We start from the raw sequence: 27,882 nt of genomic DNA on the forward strand, positions 1-27,882 counted from the left end.
TCTGTGGCGTCGAAATTTTCTTGGATTTTGAAAATTGGCCTTTCTTTCCCCAATTCTTCTTCCAAATCCCAATCCCAATCCCAATCCTTCTAAAAGTTCCTCGCCGGATTCGTCGCCCGATTCCTCCAATCCCTGCTGAGGTTCTGAATCCCTCCATCTATCTCTTCTCTCCACAATGCCGGAAACTTGCGCCCTCTGCTGCTTCTCCACCTCTTTTGCCGCCTCGATTTCTCGCGCCAAAGAAGCGCCGCTTTCCTCGTCTTCGTCTTCCTCTTCCCCGCTCGCTTCGCCCCATAGATTCTCGTTAATTCGCCCTCCTCGGCCCTCTTCCCGCCTCGTCTGCACCGCCAAGGCCTCCTCCGGCTCTGGCAATTTCTCATTTGACGATCCGTTCGGGTTCTATCCCTGGGATTCTTCCGACGGCGACGCCGGTATGTTCTTCATTTAATTCCTAGTCGATTAATTCGATTGGGATGTGTTGGTTTATTCTTTGGGTAGGCACCAAGGAAAGTTTATTATGATTATTATTTTTTGTGCGGAAAATCCCTTTTGAGGTAGTAGGAATTATCGTTTTCGTATACGGCCTTATTGGATTGTAGTAGAATCGTGATTCAGATATCAACAATCCAATCTGATCCATCATCTTTTAAGGCCTTTATTTTGCTTATTATGTCTCCTGTATCTTTTATGCTTGTGGTCCAAAGTTTATTTTTACAGTAAGTTTAAATTTAATGATAACTCACGTTTGATCAAATATTGGGTGAGAAAACATATTAGGGTAATTGGCAATCGTACATTGCAGTACTTTTGGGATGATTTTTAGCAATAAATCCACGAAAGATAATTGCTGTAGAAGTTCAAAGCATGGACAAACGGTGCAACTTCAGGAGCCAAACTCCCTTCCATTATGTCTTTCTTTCTCATTGGCCACAAATCCAGGTTGTAAATTGTACGTCATCATTCTAACTTATGGTTAATCTCGGGCATACTATCTTGGCATCTGATTAATAGTTCTTGTAAATTGTAAAGATACTAGTTGATATATTTTTTTGGGAGCTCTTGAGACCAAAAAATATATCCAAGAGCTGTCTAGTAAATTATCGATGTATGTATTGTGTCCTATCAAATGGAGCTTATATATCTAAGAGTATATACAACTCAAACTGGAAGTGCCAAAAAAGGAAGGCAAAACAAAGCTTGCTCTCCCATAAATGAGAAAGGTTCCTTTCAAACAATGAATTGAAGTCTTAAAGCCATCAAATGCCATCCAATACCCTCCATCCAAAGGGGCGACATCATGTTAAAAGGAGCAATATCTCAAGTATGTGCAACTCTAATGCCCTTTTTTTAATTTTTTTTTTTCCTTAAAAAAGTGTGTTTAACTCTAGATAACACATGCTTTGGCTGCAAGAACAAAATATCAAAAATGGTAGCTTACATTGCCCATTGCACATCAGATTATTGATGCCTTTTGTGCATGCTACAAATTCATCACCAACCCTAGCTTCTCTAGTATTTGGGGTTAAGAGTAACCTGTAAAGGCATTATCCAAATAAGAAAAGCCACCTCAATAGGTGTCAGAGTGGAATCTGACAAAGGGGAATTCTCCCTTGAACTGAGGAGAATTGGGAAGAAATGGGGGATGAACAGAGAGAATTAAGGGGGAAAAGAGGATTAGAGAGAAGGGAGAGAGAATTAGGCAGGAGAATTGTATAGTAATCCCATGACAATTTCCCTCCCCTTCGAAAACTTCTTGCCCTCAAGAAGTTCAGTGTAATCTAGCCACCTTTCGAAATTGGTTGAGCAAGTTGGAGATATATTCTCATGTGTTATTAAAGGCTTAAGGCGCAAGGCGAGGCGCGCGCCTAGTTGAATTAAGCGTATGCTAACAAAAAAAAAAAAGAAGGAAGAATATATCTCATAGTTGAAGAATAAGGTATAAAATAGGTCCTAACTCCTAATAATATATCCACAAGCTTGTTATAAAAAAAAATTAAAAAAATTCAACATATACTAACTAAGAAAAATATTAAAACATGTTACATACCTGTAAATTCCAACAAAGCACATCCAATCATATTTCAGAAACAGATATATAAGCACCACAAAAGTTAAAAGAATTTGTAAGAAAAGTCTTTAACTAAACTTAGATTAAATCTTAAACAATTGTAGATCTTAAATCCTAATTAAGATTAATTAATTATGAATTTTTAAATAATGTAAAAATCAACTTCATCATCAAGATCTAATGTTTTCATATTCCCATCATCAGAAGCATCATCTCCATTATCCTTTTCTTCCACATCATATCCCTCTTCCTCTCATCTTCAATTAGTGTTTAGTTATAATTGGAATTGGAATTTGAGAAGTTTCCTTTTCCTTTTAGGATTGGATTCTATTAAAAAACACAACTGTTAGAGTATCTCACAGCACACTACTCTATTCTCCCAACCCAAATAGCTTCCTAACTTACTCAAGATGAACTGATATTTTAGAACACAAAAGAAACAACACAATCACAGAAGAAAACAGCAAGAATTATCCTGGTTCGGTCTTGAAATCCAAGACCTACATCCAGACTGCTTAGAAGCCAATCAAATCCACTATCTTGAAGTCAACCAAGGATGATTACAACGAGAACTTAATCCCTCCCGCCCATATACTCTGAAAGCTTGTAAGGAAAATGGGAAACCAAGCTAATAACCAGCTATTCCCAACCTCTCGCACTCAATCCCGACTCAAGACAGAAAGTTGAAACAAAACCGTCTCAATTTCTGGCACACTAAGACTCTCTCTCACTTTGACCTATCCACGACCCCTATTTATAGGATATAAGGGTGGCGGAATACATGGGATAAAATAAAACCAACTAACCGCCTAACAGAAAAACATACAACTGGCACTTCTTCTAGAAACATACCTTCTAGAAGATCAGTTATATCTAACCATACAACAGAAAAATATGCAGTAAAACAGTAAGATACATTTTACCTAATCTAATACAAATGTTACAACAAAATCTCCACCCATTTGTACTTTGATTAGGCTTTATCTTAGACCTTCACTTCTTTGAATCAACATTGCCCTCCTGGATCTATCTGAAGGATCTTCATGCAGTGTCTAAGCTTTGCTGAAGGGACCGGTTTTGTAAACATGTTTGCTGCATTGTCTTCTCCTGCAATCTTGGTTAGTAAAACAGTTTTATCTTCAACAATTTGCCTTATGAAATGATGCCTTACATCTATATGCTTAGTTCTTTCATGATGGGCTTGGTTTTTAGACAAATGTATTGCACTTTGACTGTCACACATCAAAGTTGCTTTGACATCTATACCTAGGAGCTCACTAACTAGACCCTTGAGCCATATAGCTTCTTTTAAGGCATCAGCTACAGCTATGTATTCAGCCTCTGTAGTGGACAAGGCTACTACATGCTGTAAACCTGATTTCCAGCTTATAGTTGAATTCCACAGTTGGAAGACATAGCCGGTTGTTGATCTTCTTTTGTCTAGGTCTGCAGCATAGTCAGCATCTGAGAATCCTAGGATGCTGGCTTCATCTCCTAATTTAGCTCCACCATAGGTTAAAGCATTTCTTATAGATCCTTTAATATACCTAAACATCCATTTCATTGCCATCCAGTGAGATCTTCCTGGATTTGCCATAAATCTGCTAATGACACTCATTCCGTGGGCTAGATCAAGGCGGGTGCACACCATGCTATACATAATACTGCCTACAGCACTAGCATATGGAATGCGATCCATTTCCCTTCTCTCTTCCTCAATATTAGGAGACTGATCTGAGGATAATTTGAAGTGTGCTGCAAAAGGTAGGCTATCAGTTTTAACTTCAGCCATACCAAACCTAACTAGGAGCTTTTCTAAGTAGGATTTCTGAGAAAGGTATATCTTCCTATGAGGCTTATCTCTTGTAATTTCCATTCCTAGAATTTTTCTAGCCTCACCCAGCTCTTTCATTTCAAATTCAGCTCTCAATTTTTCTTTGAGGAGCTGGATTTCTTGAGAAGAATGACTTGCTATAAGCATGTCATCTACATAGAGCAATAAGTATATGGAAATACTAGCAGATAGGTGTTTGAAGTAGATGCAACAATCATAGGAACTCCTAAAATACCCTTGGCCTAACATAACCGAGTCAAATTTTCGGTACCATTGCCTTGGGGACTGCTTAAGTCCATATAAGGACTTTTTAAGCAAGCATACTTTCTCCATCGCTCCCTTAGCTTCAAAACCTTTCGGTTGGCTCATAAAAATCCTTTCTTCTAGGTCCCCATGGAGGAAGGCTGTGGTGACATCCATTTGCTCAAGATACAAGCTCATTTGAGCAGTGATAGCAAGGAGTATTCTTATAGAAGTATGCCTCACAACTGGGGAGAATACTTCATTAAAATCAACTCCTTGAACTTGAGTGAACCTCCTAGCCACTAGCCTAGCCTTGAACCTAGGTTTGGATTGATCTCCTGATCCTTCTTTAATTTTATACAGCCATTTACAACCTACCACTCGCTGCCCTTTTGGTTTTTCAACCAATTTCCAGGTGTGGTTCTTATTTAAAGATGCAATTTCGGATCTCATGGCTTCCTGCCATTTTTCTGCATCTTTAGAAGCCATTGCTTCTTCCTAGGTAAGGGGTTCTTCTCCTATGGTTTCAGCTACACTGTTAAAGGCATAGGCTACCAGATCTGAAAAACCATACCTTTGGGGTGGTCTACGGGATCTAGGTTGCCTATCTCGAGCCACATTGTATTTGTCAGGGTTTGCAGTATCTCTAAGGCTTGAATCTACTTCACTGTCACATTCTTCTTCTTCTATTTGAGGGGATCCTTGGTCTAGATCTTGGTTATCTAAAGGTTCATGATCAATCTGCTCATAATCTGAGGTTTCCTGAATCGGATTTGGAATTTCACTTGGGATCTCCACCTGAACTGATCTGTCAGGTTCTATCTGATTTTGTTGAGGTTCATTGCTTCCTATTTTTATGGTAGACTCTTCATCAAAGGTTGCATCTCTTGTAACTATGGTTCTAGGGCCATCTAATTCTAGATTCCATAGTTTGTAGCCTTTGACACCTGATGGGTAACCAATAAAAATGCATTTCTTAGCCCTAGGTTCTAGCTTACCTTGCTTTACATGTGCATATGCTAGACACCCGAATACTCTAAGATGGGCTAAGCTAGGTTTATGGCCGGTCCATTTTTCATAGGGAGTTTGAAGGCTGATAGCTTTTGAGGGTGTCCTATTAAGAACATGGGCAGCAGCAGCTACTGCTTCTCCCCAAAAGGACTTGGGTAATTGGGCATGGAATAGCATACATCTTACCCTTTCCAAAAGGGTTCTATTCATTCTCTCGGCAACCCCATTTTGCTTGGGATTTCCGGGAGCTGTAAGATGCCTAATTATACCACCTTCCTTGCACATTTGATCAAACTCCTTATTGCAAAATTCCAATCCATTATCGGTTCTAATAACCTTAACTGATCTACCCTTCTGATTTTCTACTATATTTTTCCATGATTTAAAAGTTTCAAAAGTGTTATCTTTTGATTTTAGGATATACACCCACAACATCCTTGAAAAATCATCTATTATAGATAGGAAATATTTAGAACCTCCATTGGATTCAGTTTGGGCTGGACCCCATAAATCAGAATGTATGTAATCTAAGAGGGCTTTTGAAGAGTGGATTGCAGTTTTGTTGAATTTTACTTTTACTGATTTACCTAGAATGCAGGATTCACATTTAGATAGTTCTAGAGACTGTCCAATGTCTAATATACCTTGGCTAGCAAGTTCCTTGAGCCCTTGCTCACTTATATGTGACATTCTTAAATGCCACAAACTTGCTTTGGATCTGGAATTTTTGCTGGCTGCTGAAACTTCACCACATAAAGTGGTGGCCTGCAATAGATAAATCCCATTCTTTAAAACTGCCTTCATGCATATTAACGATCCCTTAGAAATCTGAAAAGATCCTCCATCTCCTTTAAACTTATAACCATTTCTATCTAGTTCTCCAAGAGAAACTAAGTTTCTCTTTAAATCTGGGATGTATCTGACTGAGGTGAGAGTTTTTGTGGAGCCATCATGAAGTTTTAATCTAATGTCTCCCACTCCTTGAACCTTACATTCATGGTCATTGCCGAGCAAGACCTTTCCACCATTAACTTCTCTGAAATTTTGCAACCACAGTCTTCTTGGAGTCATGTGGAAAGAACAGCCAGAATCTAACACCCATTCTTGGTTGTCTGCAAGCTCACTAACTATTAAAGCTTCGGAACTGTCATAACCTGAGTCACAACAGTTTGCTCCACCATCTCCTAATTTTCCCTTGTCAGCTAAGTCTTTCTTTCTCTTTGGGCATAGCCGTTTGATGTGTCCTTCTTCCTGGCAGTAATAACACTTTATCGGGCCTTTCCCATTTCTAGACTTAGACCTAGATTTACCCCTCTTCTTGTTTTCCCTTTTAGAGCCTACGGACCTTACTGATAATGCATCTCCTGAAGTGGTTTTCTCATTCATTTTGAACCTAAGTTCTTTTGAATTTAAGGCACCTATAACATCTTCTAATGAAAGTTTATCTCTACCATGTTGAAGAATGTCTACAAAATTTTCGTAGGATTTTGGCAGGGAATATAGAAGAACTAGGGCCTTGTCTTCCTCTTCATACTTAACTCCTATATTTTCTAAGTCTAGGCACAGTTTGTTAAAGTCATCTATGTGGTCAAGCAATTTATTTGATTCTTGCATTTTGAAATTAAAAAACCTGGCCTTTAAGAAGAGGCGACTGGATAGCGATCTTTGGAGGTATAAGTCTTCAAGCTTTTTCCAAATTTCCGCGGCTGTCTTCCATTTAGAGACTTCCCTGAGGACTTTATCGCCTAGACTTAGGATCAGAACGCTGTAGGCTTTTTTGTTGATCTCTTTCTTGGCTGTTTCTTGTTCCTCCGTCAGCACTGGAACTTCTTTTCCAGTGGATGCGTCTGTAGCTTTTACTTCTTGCTCTAGGGCTCCTTCGAGTCCTTGACTGCAGAGGAGCGCCTCCATCTTTATCCTCCATAAGCTGAAATCATTTGATCCATCGAATTTTTCGATGTCAAATCTGGAGGTTGAGGGAGCCATATCAGATTCTTGAAGGAAGCGAAATTCCTTGAGTTTCTTGAGAATCTTGATTGCCGAAGAACACTTCTTGGCTCTGATACCAAGTTGTTAGAGTATCTCACAGCACACTACTCTATTCTCCCAACCCAAATAGCTTCCTAACTTACTCAAGATGAACTGATATTTTAGAACACAAAAGAAACAACACAATCACAGAAGAAAACAGCAAGAATTATCCTGGTTCGGTCTTGAAATCCAAGACCTACATCCAGACTGCTTAGAAGCCAATCAAATCCACTATCTTGAAGTCAACCAAGGATGATTACAACGAGAACTTAATCCCTCCCGCCCATATACTCTGAAAGCTTGTAGGGAAAATGGGAAACCAAGCTAATAACCAGCTATTCCCAACCTCTCGCACTCAATCCCGACTCAAGACAGAAAGTTGAAACAAAACCGTCTCAATTTCTGGCACACTAAGACTCTCTCTCACTTTGACCTATCCACGACCCCTATTTATAGGATATAAGGGTGGCGGAATACATGGGATAAAATAAAACCAACTAACCGCCTAACAGAAAAACATACAGCTGGCACTTCTTCTAGAAACATACCTTCTAGAAGATCAGTTATATCTAACCATACAACAGAAAAATATGCAGTAAAACAGTAAGATACATTTTACCTAATCTAATACAAATGTTACAACAACAACAATAAATAAAATATCAATTCCAATTAGTATTTACTTGGAATTTAAAAAGTTTCCTTTTCTTATTAGGATTTCATTAAAAATTATAATAATAAACATTTGAAAGATAAAACAATCAAAATTCTATTAAAAAACAGCCAGGTGCACCTAAGCCTAAGGCTGCGCCTGAGGGCCTAGGCGCTCCTTGCTAGCATTCACCCGCCTGGGACCTTTCCGGGCGCCAAAGCTATGCCTTGGTGCGCGTTGTGCCTAGGTGCGCCTTTAATAACACTGTTTATTCTTGGGATGAAGATTAGACCACCGTACTAACACCTGTGTCGATGGGGCTCCCTGTCGGTACATGATCCTTTTATTAAGGATAGCCAAGTGTTCTAAGGCCTCATTAGGATCAGGATGAGAGGTGGGGGGGGGGGGGGGGTTTGCTCCAACTGAGCTCTTGAGTAAGGATACATGAAACACCGAGTGGATTTGGGAATTCAGGGGTAGCTATAGCTTGTAGGCGACCTTACCTATCCTTGCTAAAATAGGATAGGGCCCATAGTACTTGCGGTTAAGTTTGGAATTCTGGCCTTGGGCTAAGGCCTTCAAATGGGCATGTTTGAGCCTAAGATATACCTTGTCTCTCTCTACAAATTCCCTGTCACTTCTCCTCCGATCTGTAAACTGCTTTGTTTTGTTCTGGGCATTGGCCAATTCCTTCTGTAATATTTTCAACACCTTCTTCTACCTTTGTTGTAAGTAGGAATCCACGGTAGCCACTATGGCATTTCCTGGAATTGTAAGGAGCAAAGGTGGCTTGTAACCATAGAGGGCCTTGAAAGGGGTCATTTTTATGGAACTATGGTGGCAAGAATTATACCACCAATGAACTAAGTACAACCACCAATGCCACCCCCTTGGATGTAAGAAACAAAGGCACCTCAAATAGGTCTCCAAACATCGGTTAACCCGTTCAGTTTGACCATCAGATTTAGGGTGGTGTCAAGCCTCAGATTATGGGTTGGACAATTGAGGGAATTCCGATTGAATTCCGAGAAAGAAATGAATGTAGGTGATGAGTACTAGAAAGAAAATCACTGAAACTTTGATTCAATTCACCAACTCCAATCGAAATTATAAAAGAAAACTAGGCATTCGAGACGTCCTTAACTCTCCAGAAGAACTAAATCCAATTTTCTCCCCTCTTTATATTTTCTTCTCCTCCTCATCTAACTGAATTTGGATTCGCACCTATTGGTTTGTTACACAAACCAGCGAACGATTTCCAACTCTACCCCTCCGCACATGGCTAGCTGTTGTGCTAGCCAGCCAATTTACTCTCCTATCCTTTCCCCTTGGATTGTCTTTGGTATGTCCAGTGGACTGGGGGTTTATCATTACTCCCCTATCCCCAACTTTCACCTTGTCCTCAAGGTGAAAAAATGGGAATTGCTGCTGGATCAAGTGGTAAGGCTCCCAACTAGCTTCTAACAGTGGTAGCCCCTTCCATTGTATGAGCACTTTTAATCCCCGTAAGTTCTTTTTGGTCCCCAGTTGAACTCCAAGCACTGTCTCCGATTCTACCAGTATCTCAAGGTCTTCATTAAGCTATCGGAGAATCTCCACATTAGCTTTCAATGCCCTCTTGCCTCCCGTAGTTGGGACATGTGGAATACGGGATGGATAGGGCAATGAGGTGGCAATATCAGCTTATAGGCTACCGGGCCTACCTCTTTCTCAATTTCAAATGGACCATAATATCGGGCAACCAACTTTTCATTTGCACGAGCGGCCAATGATTTCTGACGATATGGCCGTAATTTCAAATAAACCAAATCTCCTTCTTTGTACTTCACTTCCCTTCTTTTCAAATCTGCTTCTTTCTTCATCATTGTTTGTGCTCTCATCAACTATGTCCTCAATTCCCCAAGGATTAAATCTCTCTCAATCAACTGCTGCTCCACCATTGAAACAGGGGTAGTTCCCCTTTCAAACCTCAATAAGGGTGGTGGTTCTCGCCCATACACTGCTTGGAATGGAGTCACTCTGGCAGTTATGTGGTAGGAGGTATTATACCATAATTCAGCCCAAGGTAGCTATATGTACCATGCCTTCGGTTTGGAGGAAGCAAAACAACGTAGGTAGGTTTCCAAAGTCCGGTTAAGTACCTCTATTTGTCCATCCTTTTGAGAGTGATAGGCTGTGCTTCTGTTGAGTTTGGTGCCTTGTAGTCGGAACATCTCCTCCCAAAATTTGCTTATGAAAATTTTGTCTCTATCCAATACAATGGACCTTGGCATTCCATGAAGCCACACCACTTCTTTAATAAAAATTCCCACCACCTCCCCAGGTGTAAATGGATGTTTAAAGCCAATGAAATGCCCGTACTTACTAAGTCTGTCCACCACCACCAAAATTGAGTCCATCTTGCCAGATTTTGGCAATCCCTCAATGAAGTCGATAGCAATGCCATCCCACATTTGGTTTGGGATTGGAAGGGGCTGCAAGAGTCCCCCCGATGTTAAGGCCATATACATATTTTGTTGGCAAACTGAGCAATCACTTACATACTGAATATGTCCCTCTTCATTCCTTGCCAATAGACATTTGCCACCACCCTCTTGTAAGTTTTTAAGAACCTTGAATGTCCTACACTTCCATCGTGCCCTTCATGAAGTAACAACGGAATGAGAGTGGATCCCTTTGGTAAATACAGCCTTCCCTTGTAAAGGAGATGGTTGTTCACCAGCTAGAAGTTAGGTTGTGAAGAAGGATCAGCTTGGAGATTTTTGATAATCCCTTGCAATCTTTTATCTGCTTCTACCTCACAGGCTAATTGATCAATTTGGACCACCTTAGGCACTATTAAGGCTAGTATTGTTGCTGGGTGGCAGATTGGTGACAGCCCATCAACAACTTTATTCTCCAAACCTGGCTGAAATTGTATCTCAAATTGGAACCCCATCAATTTCACCATCCATTTCAATTATTTCGGACTCATCACCCGCTGTTCCATCAAGTATTTGAGACTCCTTTGATCAGTTCGAACCACAAACTTCATGCCTAACAAGTAGTGTCTCCATTTTTGCACGGCAAACACTATGGTCATTAGTTCCCTCTCATAAATAGATTTTTTCCTCCCTAACTGACTGAAAGCATGACTGAAATAAGCAATGGGCCTTTGCTCTTGCATTAATACAACCCCCATACCTTGTCCCGAAGCATTAGATCCAATGACGAAGGGCTTCCCAAAGTCCAGTAAGGCTAAAATAGGTAGGGATACCATTTTAGCCTTAAGTTGTTGGAAGGCTTGCTTGACTGCCACATTCCGAAAGAAACTGTTTTTCCTTAATCTCTCCGTTAGAGGCCTTGCCAACTTGCCATAATCCCTCACAAAACGTCTATAATAACCCGTGAGCCCAAGAAACCCTCTCAATTCCTTTACCGTTGTAGGAGATGGCCAATCTAACATAGCTTGTACCTTATTTTGATTGGTTGAAACCCCTTGTTGAGATATAATATGGCCTAAATATTCAATTTCCAGCTGTCCAAACACACACTTCTTCTTGTTGGCAAAGAGCTACTTGTCTGCTAGTACCTTTAAGACACAACGTAAATGTTGTGTGTGCTGCTCAAAATTCTTGCTATTCACCAATATATTATTGAAAAATACCAACGCAAAATGCCTCAAATTTTCTCTGAAAATATCATTCATCAACGATTGGAAGGTGGCTGGCGCATTCATCAGCCTGAATGGCATTACTGGGAATTCGTAATGCCTTTCATGAGTCCTGAAAGTGGTCTTGGGAACATCCTCAGACTTGACTCTAATTTGATGGTAACCAGATTTCAAATCGAGCTTGGAGAAGACCATGGCACTATGCAACTCATCAAGTAACTCATCTATCACGAGAATTAAAAATTTATCCAGAATAGTGATCTTGTTCAAAGCCCTATAGTCCACACAAAAAAGCCACCCTCCACATCCTTCTTCTTTACTAACAACACCGCACTAAAGAATGGGCTGGAACTAGGCTGAACAATTCGAGTAGCCAACTTCTCTCCCACTAACTTCTCAATTTCATTTTCTGTAAATAAGGGTAACGATGGGGCCTTACACTAACTGGTGTGGTTCCTGAAACCAGATTTTTGGCATGATCCTTCCTCTAGCAAGGTGGTAGCCCCTCTGGTGTAAAAAAAACCCTCTCAAACTTGGTTAACACCCCCCTTAGCATCAATGGAGCTTCCTTTTGATCTTCTTTAATTTCGGTTGCTAGGGTTCCCAATTCCAACAACATTCCTCCCCATTTTCCTTAAAGGCTTTCACCATAGCCTTCAAGGACACCAAGGTCTTGCTCAAGCTAGGGTCCCCCTGCAATGTTACAACTATGCCTCCTATCTAAAATTTCATCGTGAGGGTCTTCCAACCCGCATTCATCTTTCCAACGACTATTAGCCACTTCATTCCCAAAATTACATCCGAGCTCCCCAATTCTAGAGGTAAAAAATCCTCCACAATTTGTAGATTTTGGAGATTAAGCTTCACTCCTTTCCAACGACTGCAAATTCCCGCATCGAGCGATAGGAATGACTGAATCAACTTATTTTGATGGGCCTACGCGAACTTCCTAGGGGTTATCCATCCTTGAGCTACCCCAGTTCAAGCAAACTTAACCCGGGAGTTCTTTATTCACATTCAGCTCAAAAGATATCCAATTGGTATTGTTTCCTTACTTACTATTCTCGATATATATACTAGCTTCTCTAGAGTCCCTTCTTGGACCTGACCTTGGGCTCTCGGGGTATTACATTCTCCCCCTCTTGAGCACATGGCGTCCTTGTCATGTGACCTTACAACTGGTCCCGACCTTACAACTGATCTCAGATCTTCTCCCCTTTGGGGGGCTGCCATCTTAGAAGCCTGCCAGGAGCCGCTCCTTGTTCAAACCGTTGCGTCCTAGCACCACTCCCCGCCTTCTCCGAGGGTTGGCTCTAATACCACCTGTAACATCTCTCATCGAGCGATAGAAATGACCGGATTAACTTACCCTGATGGGCCTACGCGAACTTCTCAATGGTCACCCATCCTTAAGCTACTCTAGCTCAAACACGTTTAACCCGAGAGTTCTTTATCCACATTCAGCTCAAAAGGTATCCAGTGGTATTATTTCATTCCTTACTATCCTTGATATATATACTAACTTTTCTAGAGTCCTTTTTTGGACCTGACATTGGGCTCTCGGGGTATTACAGACTGCTAGCCACTTCATTCCCAAAATTACATCCGAGCTCCCCAATTCTAGAGGTAAAAAATTCTCCACAATTTGCAGATTTTGGAGATTAAGCTTCACTTATTTGCAAATTCCAGCCCCTTGCACTGCCATTCTTGTTCCCATAATTACCCCACATCTTGCTGTTTCCACCCTTGGTAAACCCAACTGCTACACCAGGTTGGTTGTTATGAAATTATGCGTTGCTCCTCCGTCAATAAGCACCACTACTGGTTGCCTCTCTATGTCCCCTTTTAGCTTCATAGTTTGTGGCGTAGTCAATCCAACTACAGAGTTCATTGAGAGCTCAATGACCTCACCCCCTTGCCCCGACTCTCCTTCTCCCTCTTCCAATGTTTCTCTCTCAACTCCTGCCTCTTCTACCTCTTCATCATATATTATCATCACTTGCAGCTCTTTATTTTTGTACTTGTGACCTATAGTATATTTCTCATCACAATAAAAACATATGCCCTTATCCCTTTTTGCCTTCCACTCTCCCTCGCTAAGCCGCTTAAAGGGCGGGTTGCTCCATCTCCCATTGGCCTGTGATCGGTATAAGTTGGTAGGATTAACTATTGTTGGTTTGGAGGTCTATTGCAAGTGTGGCAGAATCCCCCTTTGCTGATACGCCGGAATTGGGTTTGGAATGGCCTGTCCTTTGTTCGAACCTGATCCAACTGCGCCTCCACGAACCACCTGATTCCGTTCCTCTATATGTTGAGCCAAATCCATCATCTGCTCCAATCCCCTTGGCCTCAACACCCTCAACTTGAACTTCATATCAAGCTTTAAACCATTTATGAAATGCCCTTCCAGCATGGCTTTCGGCAGGTTCTCAAGGGGCAATGCTAACGTCTCGAAGCGTTGGTGGTACTCCATGACGGTTCCCTTCTGTCAGAGGGCTAGAAACCTCTCCTCTACCGAGCCTTCTTGGGTGGGTCCTCAACAGTAATTTGAAGTCCTCCCAATTCCTCACTCTTTGTCGCTTTTCTTCCCATTGAAACCGCGAGAGTGCATCACCCTCCAAACATAGTGCTGTTGTATCCAACTTCTCATCATCAGTCAACCCATTCACCGTAAAATACTGTTCGGCTCAGAATATCCAGTCGTCCGGATCTTTGCCTTCGAAGAGGGGCATCTCCAATCGGCAACTACGGATTTTCGGTCGCCAGACTCCATTGGAACCCCTAGCTTTAGCACGCTGTCCTCATATTTCCGGCATCGCCTTAGAATCCTAAGCGAATTTCAATGGTTGGTCTCCCATCTTCTCCTTATTCTTCCTCTCTTGTTCCTGTTCTTACCACCTCATTCTCATCCATGCAAACTGCTCTAGCATGTTCGCAAGATTCTTTTCCACCAATTGAACCTCACCCCTCATGGCATCAACTCCCCGTTGCATGCCTTCCATCCTCATTTCCAATTCGCCTATTTGGTCCGTTAGGTTCACGTCATGAACCTAGGGTTCATAACATGGTTGGAATTGACAATCGGAAGGATCTAACTGAATAGAACTGAAACAGAATGATTCAAGAGGGAAATGGAGCATAAATGGGGGAGAAATTAGAGAAAAATGAGGGAGAGCAGTAGAGAGAACGAGAGGGAGATTTGAGAGAATTATAGAGAGGGAGAATTAGAGTTTCATTTAATCAATTCAAGCATACTCTTCTCTACATACTATAGCCTATTTATAGGCTATACAACTGAAAGAAACATCTAGAATAACAGCCCCATGTGCTGTAACAGAATAACAAAAATAGCTCCTAACAAACTAAGGTAACTAATTACATTATTTCCCTTCTAATTACTCTTGGGTTGTGACAATCTCCTCTCCTTGAAAGGTTTCTTGTCCCCAAGAAACTTATTACATTGAGCTGTTCTTATTCATCCAATTCCTGCATTCTCTATCTAATTTTTCTTTCTTTTTCCTTCTAGGCCTTTTCTTCTTCCTCGTTCTTAAGTGTCCTAGTCAATCCCAATCATAATTCGGCCTAGAACTTCAATAGAAGCAACCTGATAGAGTCCAAGTGCAATACCAACAACAGTTGTTCCTGCACCTCCATGGTGCACCACAGCTGCACATTGAAAGATATCAACATCATCCTCGAAATGCAGCAATGGAGGATTGCAGATTTGCCTTGGATATTCATACCAAGGCTGTTTGTGAGCATTAGCATTAGGAGCTATTGCAGCTTCAATTCTAGTCAAGAATTTCTCAATGATTGACACCTGGCCTCTATCTCGACCTTCTTCCCTAACATGATTTACAGCTAGATTAGGCTATGCATCACTGGGATTATCAGCTTCTTGCTCTTGTAAAGTGTGGTCTACCGCAATCTCCTCTTCCAATCTTCTTTCATCTTCGGAATCTTGAGTTTCTATTGACTTGTTCGCTTTATTTATAGCGCCAACTTCCTTAAGATTGGCTGAAGTTTCAGTCTGAATCTCCAGATTACATGTAAACAATTCAACAACTTCTTATTCCTTGTGTTTGTTGGAATTTCCCTCTATATGAACTTCTCTTTCATCAATTTCAGATTGTTCCTTTGCTTTTGCTATCCTATCAATCTATTCATCACAGATTCCCTTTGGATAATGCTATTCACCACCAATATCATCACTAATGTTGCATTCCTCCTTGATAATTATGCTGAAACCAGTATACTTCTTCCATTCCACGTTGGAAATAGGTTGTGAATTCGCTTCTCGACTTTTGCTTTCTCCTTCGGCTGCTCCATTTTAGGGAAGTCCTCTTTGTTAAGACTTAAACGATAATACTCAAAGAATTCTGCGGGAAAACTACAACGATACTTCTTATTAAGTATCATTGCAAACTCCTGTAATTGTTCATGTAGCATCCGGCCGAATTCCCTGCTCGATTCATGTACCACACTTTTTGTTCTCTTGTTCAATTGGCTAATCCTCTTCTCCTGTTTCTTGTTGTTTCCAACTGAAATTGCAGTCTTCTTCTGCTACCATTGAGGCTCCAATTGCCTCATGCGTGCACTGCTTTCCATGGCCAATTTTTCACAAACAATATACTTCAAAGTCCAAGTAGTAGGAGTTCTATACATGATGAATCCCCCCATTCCATAAGCTATATTGCTCTAAATTAGAATTGCCTCAACACAATTCAATATTTGATAAGGAATTTTGTTGGATCTGTTAGATCAGTTGCTGTCTGAAATTTCTAACAAAACCAACGACAACTTCCGACTCAAGAGTTGCTTCTCCCCTTTGGTTATGATCGGTCTCAATGTCAACAATCGAGACCACCTGAACTCGTTGGAATGTTGTGCTTTGGCTTACTGACCCACACTGCCCAGCCTTGGAAAATAGCTGCAATCCACTTGCTCTTCTGCTTCAAAATAGTTGCCCAAGACACGCAATCACCTAACCATAGTTAGCAGTCTTCAATTCTCCAGCAAACTGAACAGCTAAGCAACGGATCCGATTTCGCCTTTTGGCTCACTTGTTGCAAAAGTCTCCTACACTTGCCTCACCTTCTTGATCAACAACAACAACTCGGAAAACAATAGCGAAACACCCTGTTGTTTCGCCTTCAAAATTGACAACCTAATTTGAAGCGATTCATGCTTCCACCCTCATAGTCGCTCCGTTTCCAATCCAATACCTACTGCGCCACTTTGATTTGACTTCAAATTCAACTCGGTATCACCATCGGCACTCTTCTGGTTGTGTCGTCTTCAATTTCGCTAAGTCTTAATACCAACACTAATCACCTCCGTTTCACCCAATCACCGTCCAATACTCCAAGTCGGCCAATTGTCTGCCTATGATCGCAATTGTCGTTGATCATCAATCGCTCAAGAATCTGGACTAGCCTCAATCGCACGCCTTCACAGTTTGGATCTTACACTGATAAAAAAAAAAAACTTCCAAATCCTTAGCCAAAAATCATTAGAATCACTTATTGGAATTAATTAGAATTATCGAAACTCTAGAATTTGCTGGAATCGAAGTTGCAACCATGGAGACTCACGATCACCCCAGCCGACGCTTCCTTCTCGTCCAATTACTGTGCAGGCCGAAATTGCTTGGGTTATCTCCCAAGATTACAGCTTACCTTGTTGCTGTCAGTTTTCGAAATCACCTTTAGATTTCGTGAATCAATTGCATTGGACAACAACCATCGACATTATAGGTGTCAAAAGGGCTGGGCCGGGCCGGCCTGGTCCGGCCCGAGTCGGCCCACGGGCTTTTTAAAAGGGCCGGGCCGGGCCGGGCCGGGCCCTTTTATCATTGATAGGGCCCGGCCCGGCCCACGGCCCCCCTACAAAGGGGCCGGGCCAGCCTGTGAGCTAGAGGGCCGGGCCCTTAGCCCACAGGGCCTAACGGGCAGGGCCCGGTGGGCCCGGCCCTTTTTTTTCTTTTTTTTAAATATTTTTTTTAAAAATAATACATATAATATATACATATATAAAAATTAATTTGTTTCTTTTTAAAATATTTTCTATCTTAATTCTTAAGTTTTAAATATTATTTCATTAATTTATATGCCTTATAATTTTTCTTGTGAATTGAATCAATTGATATGAAAAATAATGTACATATAAAAAGGAGAATGTTTATTTATAATTTAAATATATAAAAAATTTAACTTAAAAATTTTAAATAAATTAATTGATGGTTATCATTTATATATATTACGAAATTAAATTTTTTAATATCCAATATCAATAATTACTAAATAATAACAAAATTAAAAAAAAAAATGAGTAAGGGCCTCATGGGCCCGGCCCATAAGGGCCCAACGGGCCACGGACCGGGCCGGGCCGTGGACCCAATTTCTTTGGCCCAGCCCGGCCCCCCAATGGGGGCCGGCCCGGGCCCGGCTCGTATGAACAGTAACGGGCTGGGCCGGGCAGCCCGCGGGCCGCCCGGCCCTTTTGACACCTCTAATCGACATCCAATGGACCTTAATTAGCAACGAAAACAGCTGAAGAACGATGATCTTATACCATTTGTCATGAACCTAGGGTTCATAACAGAGTTGGAATTGGCAATTGGAAGGATCCGATTGAATAGAACTAAAATAGAATGATTCAAGAGGGAAATGGAGCATAAATGGGGGAGAAAATAAAGAGAAATGAGGGAGAGTAGTAAAGAGAACGAGAGGGAGATTTGAGAGAATTGTAGAGAGGGAAAATTAGAGTTTCATTTAATCAATTCAAGCATACTCTTCTCTACATACTATAGCCTATTTATAGGCTATACAACTAAAAGAAACTTCTAGAATAATAGCCCCATGTGCTGTAACAAAATAACAGAAATAGCTCCTAGCAAAAATTATATTATTGCCCTTCTAATTACCCTTGGGTCGTGATAGTTCACCATTAGGATTGGTGGTGCTTTGATACCAAATTGATGAGTACTAGAAAGAAAATCACTGAAACTGGGCATTTGAGAGGCCCTTTACTCTCCAGAAGAACTAAATCCAAAATCAACCTGCTCTCCTACAATTTTCTCCCCTCTTTATATTTTCTTCTCCTCCTCCTCTATCCAAATTTGGATTCGTACCTGCTGGTTTGTTACACAAACCAGCGATTTCCAACTCTACCTCTCCGCACATGGCTGACTGTTATGCTAGCCAGCCAATTTACTCCCCTATCCCTGCCCCTTGGATCATCTTTGGTACATCTAGTGGACTGGGGGCCTATCATTAGGAAGACAGATAGAATGAGGGAGGGAGAAAGTGAGAACAAGAGGGAATGAAAGAGAGAGAGAGAGAGACTTTTATATTATTCTCCAATGATACTTTCTCATACTATTGTAGGTCTTTTATAGAGTCTCCAACAACCATAATAACATTCTAACAATATAACAACTAACTAACATAACAGCCAAAACAATATGCGAATTCCCTAACCACTTAACTCCCATATAGTTAGCAACTAACGACACATACAAGTAGTTATTAACAACCATTTACTGATTTACCCCTAGGGTCGTGATTGGTGGTACGCTGAGGACATGTGTAACTAGGCTCCCAAATTCTTGAACAACTCATTCCAAAAGAGGCTAGTGAACACTTTGTTTCTATCCGATACTATAGATTGAGGAACTCCATATAGTTTTACCACTCAGTCTAGGAAGAGACGGGATACCTCTTGAGCTGTGAAAGAGTGTGACAGCCCTATGAAATGGGCAAACTTAGTGAATCTATCCACCACCATCAGGATACAATCCCTACCCTTAGATCTTGGAAACCCTTCCACAAAATCTATCGATATATTGGACTAGACTTGGGTTTGTAGTAGCTCAGGGATAGCTACCGCTTCGTGATTACACCTCCTACAGATGTCACACTTCATAACATAGTCAACCATCCACTTCTTTAATTTTGGCTAATAGAAAAGCTATTTAACTCGGTGGTAGGTATTCTACATACCTGAATGGCTCCCTGAGGTGATCCATGCAAAGTCTCCGAGATTTTCTCCTTTAGTGTATCACTATCTCCGATGACCAACCTCCCCTGGTATCTCAACACCCCATTGCTCAAAGTAAACCTCGGTTTGCTATCTGGGTTTAAGATGAGTTCCTCCATTAATCCCTTAGACCAATCATCTTGCTCATAACTAGCAATAATGTCTTGATTCCAATCAAGAATAACAAAGGTGATCAACGCCAGAGTCCTGTCATGGCCTAGGCTTGACAATGGTCTTCTTCCTAACCCGATATGAATTAAGAAGGTACAAACAGAGAGAAGAAGAACAGATAGTAGAATCTAGAAAATGAGAGGGGGAGATTTGAGGAGAAGAAGAATGAATTCTATTCAATTTCTAGATGTCCCAAGCTAAAAGGATCAATGGGGTTTTATACAAGATGTCAGGAGGGAGGATCCCGCCAAGGAATATTCTACACCCTTCCACGGTTATAACAACCAGCTTCTACACTATGCTATGGTTGTAACCACTTGCACCTGGCTATTCTTTATGTGTAACAAATTTATAACAGTAGGAAATAAAGCAACAAAAATTAAAAATCCCATAAACCAAATGGCCCTTCACATGACAGGTCCCTTCTTCTATATACCGAGATAGGGGCATCTGTTGCCTTGTTCTTCCTCCCCTTCCGATATTAAATGACATAATCTACTCCCATCAACATTGCCATTCCCTTTTTCTAGAGGTGTGTATGCAACCTTTGTCGCAAGTGGAATTTTAAACTTTTTTTATCAGTCTTGATGATAAATTGACCACCCTCTAAGTAATGTCTCCATTTTTCAACCGCAATCAAAACTGCTAACTCCTCCTTATCATACACACTCAACCCCTGGTGTCTTGGACTTAGGGCTTGATTAATGAATGCCAATGGCCTCCTCTCCTGTGTAAGCACTGCTCCCACTCCTGTAGTACTTGCATCAGTTTTTAGGGTGAATGGTTTAGAGAGATCAGACAGGCCTCATTGCTTGCTTGAGTTGTCTAAAGGCCTCCTTTGCCTTATCATTCCAAGAGAACCCTTCCTTCTTCAATAGGTCAATCAAGGGTTTTCTGATCACCTTGTAGTTCCTCACAAATCTTTGATAGTACCCTGTCAAACCCAAAAATCCCCTTTGGGCCTTCACACTTGTAGGTCTTGGCCATGCTATCATAGCGGCCACCTTCTTAGGATTAGCGCTCACCCTTGCACTGGATATCACATGCCCCGGGTACTCCACTTGTGGCTGTGCAAGGGCACACTTAGATTTCTTAATAAACAGTTGATTGAATCTAAGGACCTCAAGGGTGGTTTTTGGGTGGTCAAGGTGTTGTTGAAATGAAAGGCTATATACAAGGATGCCATCAAAGAAAATGAGGATAAATTTTCGAAGGTAGGGCTCAAAGATGTGGTTCATTAGAGCTTGGAATGTGGTAGGAGCATTAGTGAGGCCAAAAGGCATCACCAAAAATTCGTAGTGCCCTTGGTGAGTGGTGAAAGTGATTTTTGGTATATCATCAGGGTTCATATTGATCTGACGGTACCTTGATCGAAGGTCTAGCTTAGTGAAGACAGTAGCATGTTTCAACTCGTCCAATAAGTCTTCAATTATAAGAATAGGGAACTTGTTCTTGACTGTGCGGTTGTTTAGCTGGCAATAATCAATACAAAAATGCTAACTTCCATCTTTCTTTTTAATGAGAAGTATAGGTGATGCATAAGAGCTTTGACTTGGTTGAATGATAGACCTTGTCAGCATGTCCTTTATCAAGTTCTCAATTTCTGCTTTCTATTTGGGTGGGTACCTATAGGCTCTATTGTTGATTGGCTCAGTATTGGGTTTAAGAGTGATGGAATGATCATGGTGTTTATGGGGTGGAAGTGAAATGGGTTCTTCAAATAGGTCCTTAAATTCAAGTAGGAGTTTATTAAGTGAATCTAATTTGTGTACCTTCCAATGGTAACTGTCGAGGGGTGTCTTCCCTTCATCCTTCTGTCTTGACTCCTCCTCCCTTTGCTCAACTGCATGGATTGAGAAGAGTTGAGCCATCTGAGTCCATTTTGTCTTCAGAATTTTTTGTAGCTTCCTTCCCAATATCATTTTGCACACCCCTATCTCGAGACTACCCACGAGAGTCATCCTCCTGCCCTCCTTCTCAAACGTGACCTCCATTTTATTAAAGTCAAAGCTTGTAGGACTCACTCCTTTTATCCAGTTCACTTCGAGGAATATATCACATCCTCCCAATTTGAGTGGCCTTAAGTTTGCTTCAAATGTTTTTCCGTGCATCTCCCAACAAAACCCCACACAAGCCGATCTACAAATCACCTTGTAACCATTTTCCATAGTCACTAATAATGGTTGAGTCCATGTTAACTCACACTTCAATTTCTTGGTTGTCCCCTCATCGAGGAAGCTATAGGTGCTTCCACTATTAATCAACACCATTAGTTTGTTGTCATGAACCTTCCCTTCCACCATGATTATCTTGCTGATAGTGAGCCCTTTGAGAGTGTGGAGTGAGATCTCCACATTTTCTTCTCCTTCCCCTTTTGCCTGAGTGTTAGCCCCGTCCTCAACTTCCTCTGTTTCTTTTTTTTTTTCCTTCCAGTAACAGGAGCTGTCTTCAGCATTGATGTGTGGGACATACCTGTTCCTATAGCGGAAGCATAATCCTAATTGCCTCCATCATTCTGCAAGCTTCCTGTTGGTTATGGAAACGGGAACAATAGTTATTGAGTTGCTCACCGCTTTCCCTCCTTGGTTGCTAAGTCCTCTTTTGTTTCCCACTCCCTTGCCACCATACTGAAGTGTTCATACCCCTCATCTGCCACCTTTGTTTCTTCATTAACACCTCCACCGACAATTCTTGCAACCATGCACATTCGGTTGCTTGTTTGATCGTTTTGGGTTGTAGCATCTTCATAGTGAGCCTTAGCTCTTCACTCAACCCACTCACAAAATTGGAAACAAAATAGCCCTCCGTGAGGTGTGGATTCAGAATTAACATAAGCGACTTACGCACTTCAAACCTCAACTAATAGGATTGAACTGATCCCTCCTGACGTAGTTTGTTAAACTCCTCCACTACGTCCTTTATGTTTCTGTCACCAAATCATTTACAAAGATCTTCCACAAATTTCCCCCAACGACACCCTTCCTTCGCTCCTATCCACCCCTGGAACCAAACGTCCTCGGCATCATTGAGGTAGGTAATGGTGAGAGTCACTTCCTGCTGTTCGGGTATAGACACTGAACATCCTCTCACACCTACGTACCCACCATCTCGGATTCGCACCATCAAACATGGGGATCTCCAACTTTGGTAATGGAAAACCAGGTTGATGAGGAACAACCTGAATTCCCTGCCTCCTTTCTGTAGTATTCTCTCTCCCCTACCACCATTGGATTTGCCTCAAATTCCGAGGCAAATATATGAACTCTCCCCATAAACAACACCCCCCCCCCCCCCCCCAAAAAAAAAAAAAAAAAGAAATAAAAAATAATAATAATAATAATAATAATTGAAATTTAAAATTTCATCACATGATGAAATATCTTTAAAGGGTGTGCTGAGTGGGAGGCTCAAGTATGATGATATAAGGCAAAGAACCAACTCAGCATCCCAACTAAGTAGCTGCCTCCTCCATGTTATGCACTAGATCTACTGTGATACTGTGATAATCATACCATGACAGTAAGATAGATGGACGCATCTTTGGGAGTTTACTCTTATGATGGAGGTGAACACGTCCATCTAAATCTTTACCCATCCTTGGAGGCATCTGAGAATAAAAAATTATAGCTATAACCGAATTTGATGTCAAGGAAAAATATTATAGTTCTCTCTGCCAAACTAATTGGCTTAAAGCTCTTACACTCCTCCACTCCATTTTGCTTAACAAAAGCAGTAGATGAGATATTTAACCTCCCCTGAAATTGAGAAGATTTGAGATTGAATGTAAAACAGCCATAATTTTGGTATATGCAACAATCAACATTTTGTCCTGCTGAAAGAAATCCATGGAAAAGTTTGGATACTTGGCTTCTCTCTTTTCTAGTTCAATAGGTCCATGATCACCTCTTCATTGTCTATTTTGTAATTGAATACAATAGGTATTGTATCATTTCATTGTCTATTTCGTGTGATCATTTTTTTCTTCTTTTTCTTTTTTGTCTTATATGGTTTCGGTGACTTCACCGGAGACCTGGTTAATACTTTTTTTTTTCCGGATATTCTTGCAATTTTGTGAAAATGCTTGTGTTCCTGTATTTTCACAGCTATTCAGTGGGTCCCAGAGGAGAGAGTCACATTGTTCACTACAGATGGACTCATTCAGATTGGAGGTTCTATGGTCCCTCGGCACATATCTTCTTCAGAAGTATGTTAACTGCATATCTTTTTTGGTTCCTAGGAATTTTTACTCTGTTGGATAGGTAAATAACTTTGTCATGAATTGACCCTCCTAAGAAATATTGTATGCTTTTATTGACTATCCAATTATCCATGCATTATTGTATGAAACACGACAATTTGATGCTTACCCCTGTTGCAATATCTTCTCTTTCTTCTCCATTCTTTAAATTATTTTTTGTTGTCACAAAGTTTGCTAGAGTTGCTTCTTTTACACGATGAAGTGTTATGCACTTAAACTAGAATCACTCCAATATCTTCCTTGGTTTCCTATATCCCTCCTAGTTCATAGGAGATAGAACGTGAATTTTTGAGCATGGTAGCTGCAGCACTTTTTAACTTATGATGCATATTAGGTCCATAAGGAAGTTGGTATTTTCATTGCCTGTTTCATTGTCCAGTTTGGATAAGTTAGCTTAACTAACATGTACTTTTTCGTGCAGAAGATGCAAGGGAAGTCAAAAGCTTCTCAACGACTCGAACGCTTCCGAGAGAGTGATTACATGGATCCAAGTCAAGGCCTATGTTTGGGTGCACTCTTTTATATTGCAGCAACAAATGTAATGATCGATATGATACTTCCTCAGCCTCCTAATCTCTAGAGCTATGTCTTATTGATAAAATTGGCCTGTAGGGACTTGATATGGGCAGAAGGCTTTGTATTCTAGGGTTTTGCCGTTCCATTGAAATGCTGAGTGATGTTGTGGAAGACGCAGTGTTAGAGCATGGTGGGGAGGTAGGTTTCTTATTTTTTTTCCTTTCTAGGAATTATTCCTGGCGCCTGTTCATTTTGTTGCCCTTTTCAGCCTCCAAAACTATCTTATGCTTAGCAGTTTCATGCTGGCATCTGGTACTGCTGATAGTAGAAGATGATCTCAATGACACTCACTCACTGCAATGCATTTTGTAGGATTTTTCAGTTTGTTAGAAATTCCTAAAACTGAAACCTGGATTATAGTTGGAGACTTGGAGTTGACTGAGTGGTTTTTCTAGAAGTGGGAATTTTTCTGGTTCCCAGTTGCATAGGGAGCAAGTTAGAAAAATCCTTGTAAAACTGCTATTAGCGATTTTTCCTTTATGATAACATTAAAGTTCAATCTGTTTCTATGTTTTATTGGTTCATCTAATAACATTCATTTTGAATCATGGACTAGGAGATGAATGGCTATTTTAGAACAGTTTCTCCACTGATTTGAGTCCTTGGCAGTTTTGACAATTTCTTCATTTTGTATCTTTTCCTATTTTATGTCTAAATGTCTTATCTAGTTCTCATAGATATATGACATTGAGGTTCCCTCTCTTGCATTAAGTCATTGTCATTTCAGTCCCAATCTTTCAGCTCTCGAGGTTGGAATTTGTCAGTGTTCCTGTGTACCATTCAGTTTTTAAGTATTTTTTAGGTCTCTTCCTTTTATTAATGGGAACAAATGGAAAGAAGAATTAAGATCTCACTTCCTCATAAAACATGACTGATTCTGGAGCTGAAAGGTCGTCTTCGATTTTAATGACTTCTTGGCAATTTCCTTTACTTGTATAACGATTAAGGCATGAGATGTAATGTACCCCTGTTTGACTATTAGCTTTTGAAGATTACCATCCACCTATTCCTACCACTTGCTTGGCTGCCCAGAAGAGTTTCTGCCATTGCTTTAGAAATGTAAAAAATCTTGGCTTACCCTGCTTGATGAAGAGAAGCCTGTCATAAACATCTAACTACTTCATCTGATGGGTGTATTTCCGCAGGTTGTGGCTGCCGAAAAAGCCAGCAAGGGCGGCCTGCATGAAAAGCTAACCATGTCGGTTGCGGTGCCTCTACTTTGGGGTGTCCCTCCTGCCTATGAAACCCTTCACCTTGCCGTGAGGAGCGGAGGGGGAATTGTAGAGAAGGTCTATAGGCAATGGGACTTCTTGTAAATGATATATACTCAGATCTTCTAACCATTAATTGTACATATAATTGTTTGTGCTTCCCTGTATAAAGACCAGGATGCTTGTATTCATGTATAATATGATCGATTAAGTGTCGTGCAATTAATTGGCCTTTGGTTTATTGACTTCAAATTATTAAGACACCTACATACATATTCAAGCTTTATTGTGAAGCTGGCTGGGAATGGATTACATCAATTTATCACTTTCTTAATCATCTCTACTTTTTATTTTCTTTTTCTTATAAAATATTTTCTCTTTCCTTTCCCTTCCTTTCCGATCATCCACCCCCTGCATGTAAGAATGATTTGTGTGACAAAGCTGTTTGGCTGATCCTTTTGGCTGCTCAAAGAAAGTAATTATAATTAAGTTACCTAATTTTAAGTTAATTATAATTAAGCCACCTAATTTATAAATTCTTCTAAAAGATAGCACTCCTTGACTTTTTCCTCCACAGCATAAAAGTTGCTTTCTTAAAAAATCTTGTCCACTAATAAAAGTTTAAAATTAGTTCCTTAAAATTTAAAATTATTAAATAAGTTTTTATAAAAACTTATGAATTCTTATAATTTAAGTAAATCTTGTTGACTATTAAAAGTTTAAAATGCACTCCTTAAAATTTAAAAAAGTTTTTGTAAAAAATTATACATCCTCGATATTTTTTAATTTTTAAATTAGTGTCCTTCTAAATTTGTCTGTAATATAATTTTTATTCTAATAGGTTTTTATAAAGGTAATTCAAAAAATTGTTAAAGCATATCACTTAAAACACATGATAAAACAAATCTTTTCATAGTTCAATTGTTATAGTATAGTTTCCTCATAAAAAGCTAGAAAATTATCCAAGTAATAATGACATTCAAACATTGAAGCTTGAAGAAGTGGGGCAAGGAAGGAAGGGGTGAAATAGGCTTTGTATTTGACTGAAGGATTAGGGAACAATAATTAGTTCTACATCCGGGCTAGCTGCTGGAAAAAGGCAAGGCTGCGCTTGCTGTCTTTTCTGAAGCCAAAACAGATCACAGGTGCACCCTTGTGCTCATACAATGCATGTATTCACCATTTTTAGGGCATCTTGAGGTAAACGAAAGTGTGTGTGTGTGTGTGTGATTTGATGGTTGCTTTCTTTTACATCCCCTACCAAGACAAATTGATTTCGAAAGCTTTTCTTTTCTGGAAGTCACCCGTCATCCAAAGTCTACTTTTTCTTAAAGAATATAGCTAGCGTTTGGTCACTTTAAGAAACTCAAAACATCCTCAGGAGCAGCCTCTATAAAGTTTGAGACCCCAGTTAAATCTTAGCTCATTATTTAATTTGTTTGTTTGCTGCCAGTCATTGTTATGGGAGTTGGGGGTCAAATTGGTTCAGATTGCAATTTGAATTAGTCCGAAATTTTAAATTTACAATCAATTTAATCATAGAGTATAATGATATGAACTCAACTCAATTGAATTTAGGTTTAATCTATATAATCGTATTAAAATTTTATAATTCAAAAGATGTGATATATTAAACTATTAGAATCTATAAAACTGATTTTGAACATTAATTTTGGAATAGAGTACAGGTACGAGTGAAATATAAAATGTCTTAAAAAATTTATATTCAAAGAATAAAAATTTAAGAATAAATCAATCCAATGATATTAGTTTGAATCAATTCTCGAATTTACGCTAACTCATGAGCATCTTAATTATTGTAAGATCAATCTTTATATGTACAACTCCAAGGCATACTAACATAAAATATTAAAAAAAAAGAAAAAGAAAAAACAGAAGAAAAAGACTTGAATGTGTGTGTTGGTTCATTAGGTGCAACACCTTTTGACCTTGTCTTGCACTGCACCAGAAAAGACATTCCCACAAACCCTTTTCCTCATGGCTTTTAATTAAGCATTTTAAATTAGCTGGCAAACATCATTAGTCTTATTTTAATCAAAGAACCAGACAAAAGATGGGTGAAGAGGTCAATGCACTGATCTATCAAGATTGATTTTCTTAAGTTTCCTTGGGAG

General features: G+C 40.1%; 1 protein-coding gene across 2 annotated transcripts; it reads left to right on the forward strand.

The window, feature by feature from the left end:
* On the forward strand, nucleotides 1-26,002 carry LOC127790256 (uncharacterized). 2 transcript variants are annotated; one of them, XM_052319610.1, is made up of 5 exons: nucleotides 1-431; nucleotides 23,806-23,906; nucleotides 24,382-24,498; nucleotides 24,573-24,674; nucleotides 25,682-26,002. In XM_052319610.1, exons 1-5 carry the CDS (start codon nucleotides 176-178, stop codon nucleotides 25,850-25,852), a joined length of 747 nt encoding a protein of 248 aa, XP_052175570.1. In that variant the 5' UTR covers nucleotides 1-175; the 3' UTR covers nucleotides 25,853-26,002. The 2 variants fall into 2 exon arrangements, with proteins under 2 accessions (XP_052175570.1, XP_052175571.1); XM_052319611.1 differs by lacking the exon at nucleotides 25,682-26,002 and adding an exon at nucleotides 24,849-25,675.
* Nucleotides 26,003-27,882: the final 1,880 nt, after the last annotated feature.

This window comes from Diospyros lotus, chromosome 14, assembly GCF_014633365.1.
Source record: "Diospyros lotus cultivar Yz01 chromosome 14, ASM1463336v1, whole genome shotgun sequence".
Lineage (NCBI taxonomy): Eukaryota > Viridiplantae > Streptophyta > Magnoliopsida > Ericales > Ebenaceae > Diospyros > Diospyros lotus.

Excerpts from the sequence above, each read along its gene's own strand:
- LOC127790256 (XM_052319610.1), top strand. The coding sequence starts at position 176 with ATGCCGGAAACTTGCGCCCTCTGCTGCTTCTCCACCTCTTTTGCCGCC. Across the intron at positions 432-23,805 it reads TTCTTCCGACGGCGACGCCG|CTATTCAGTGGGTCCCAGAG; the intron begins GTATGTTCTTCA and ends GTATTTTCACAG. Across the intron at positions 23,907-24,381 it reads GGCACATATCTTCTTCAGAA|AAGATGCAAGGGAAGTCAAA; the intron begins GTATGTTAACTG and ends TTTTTCGTGCAG.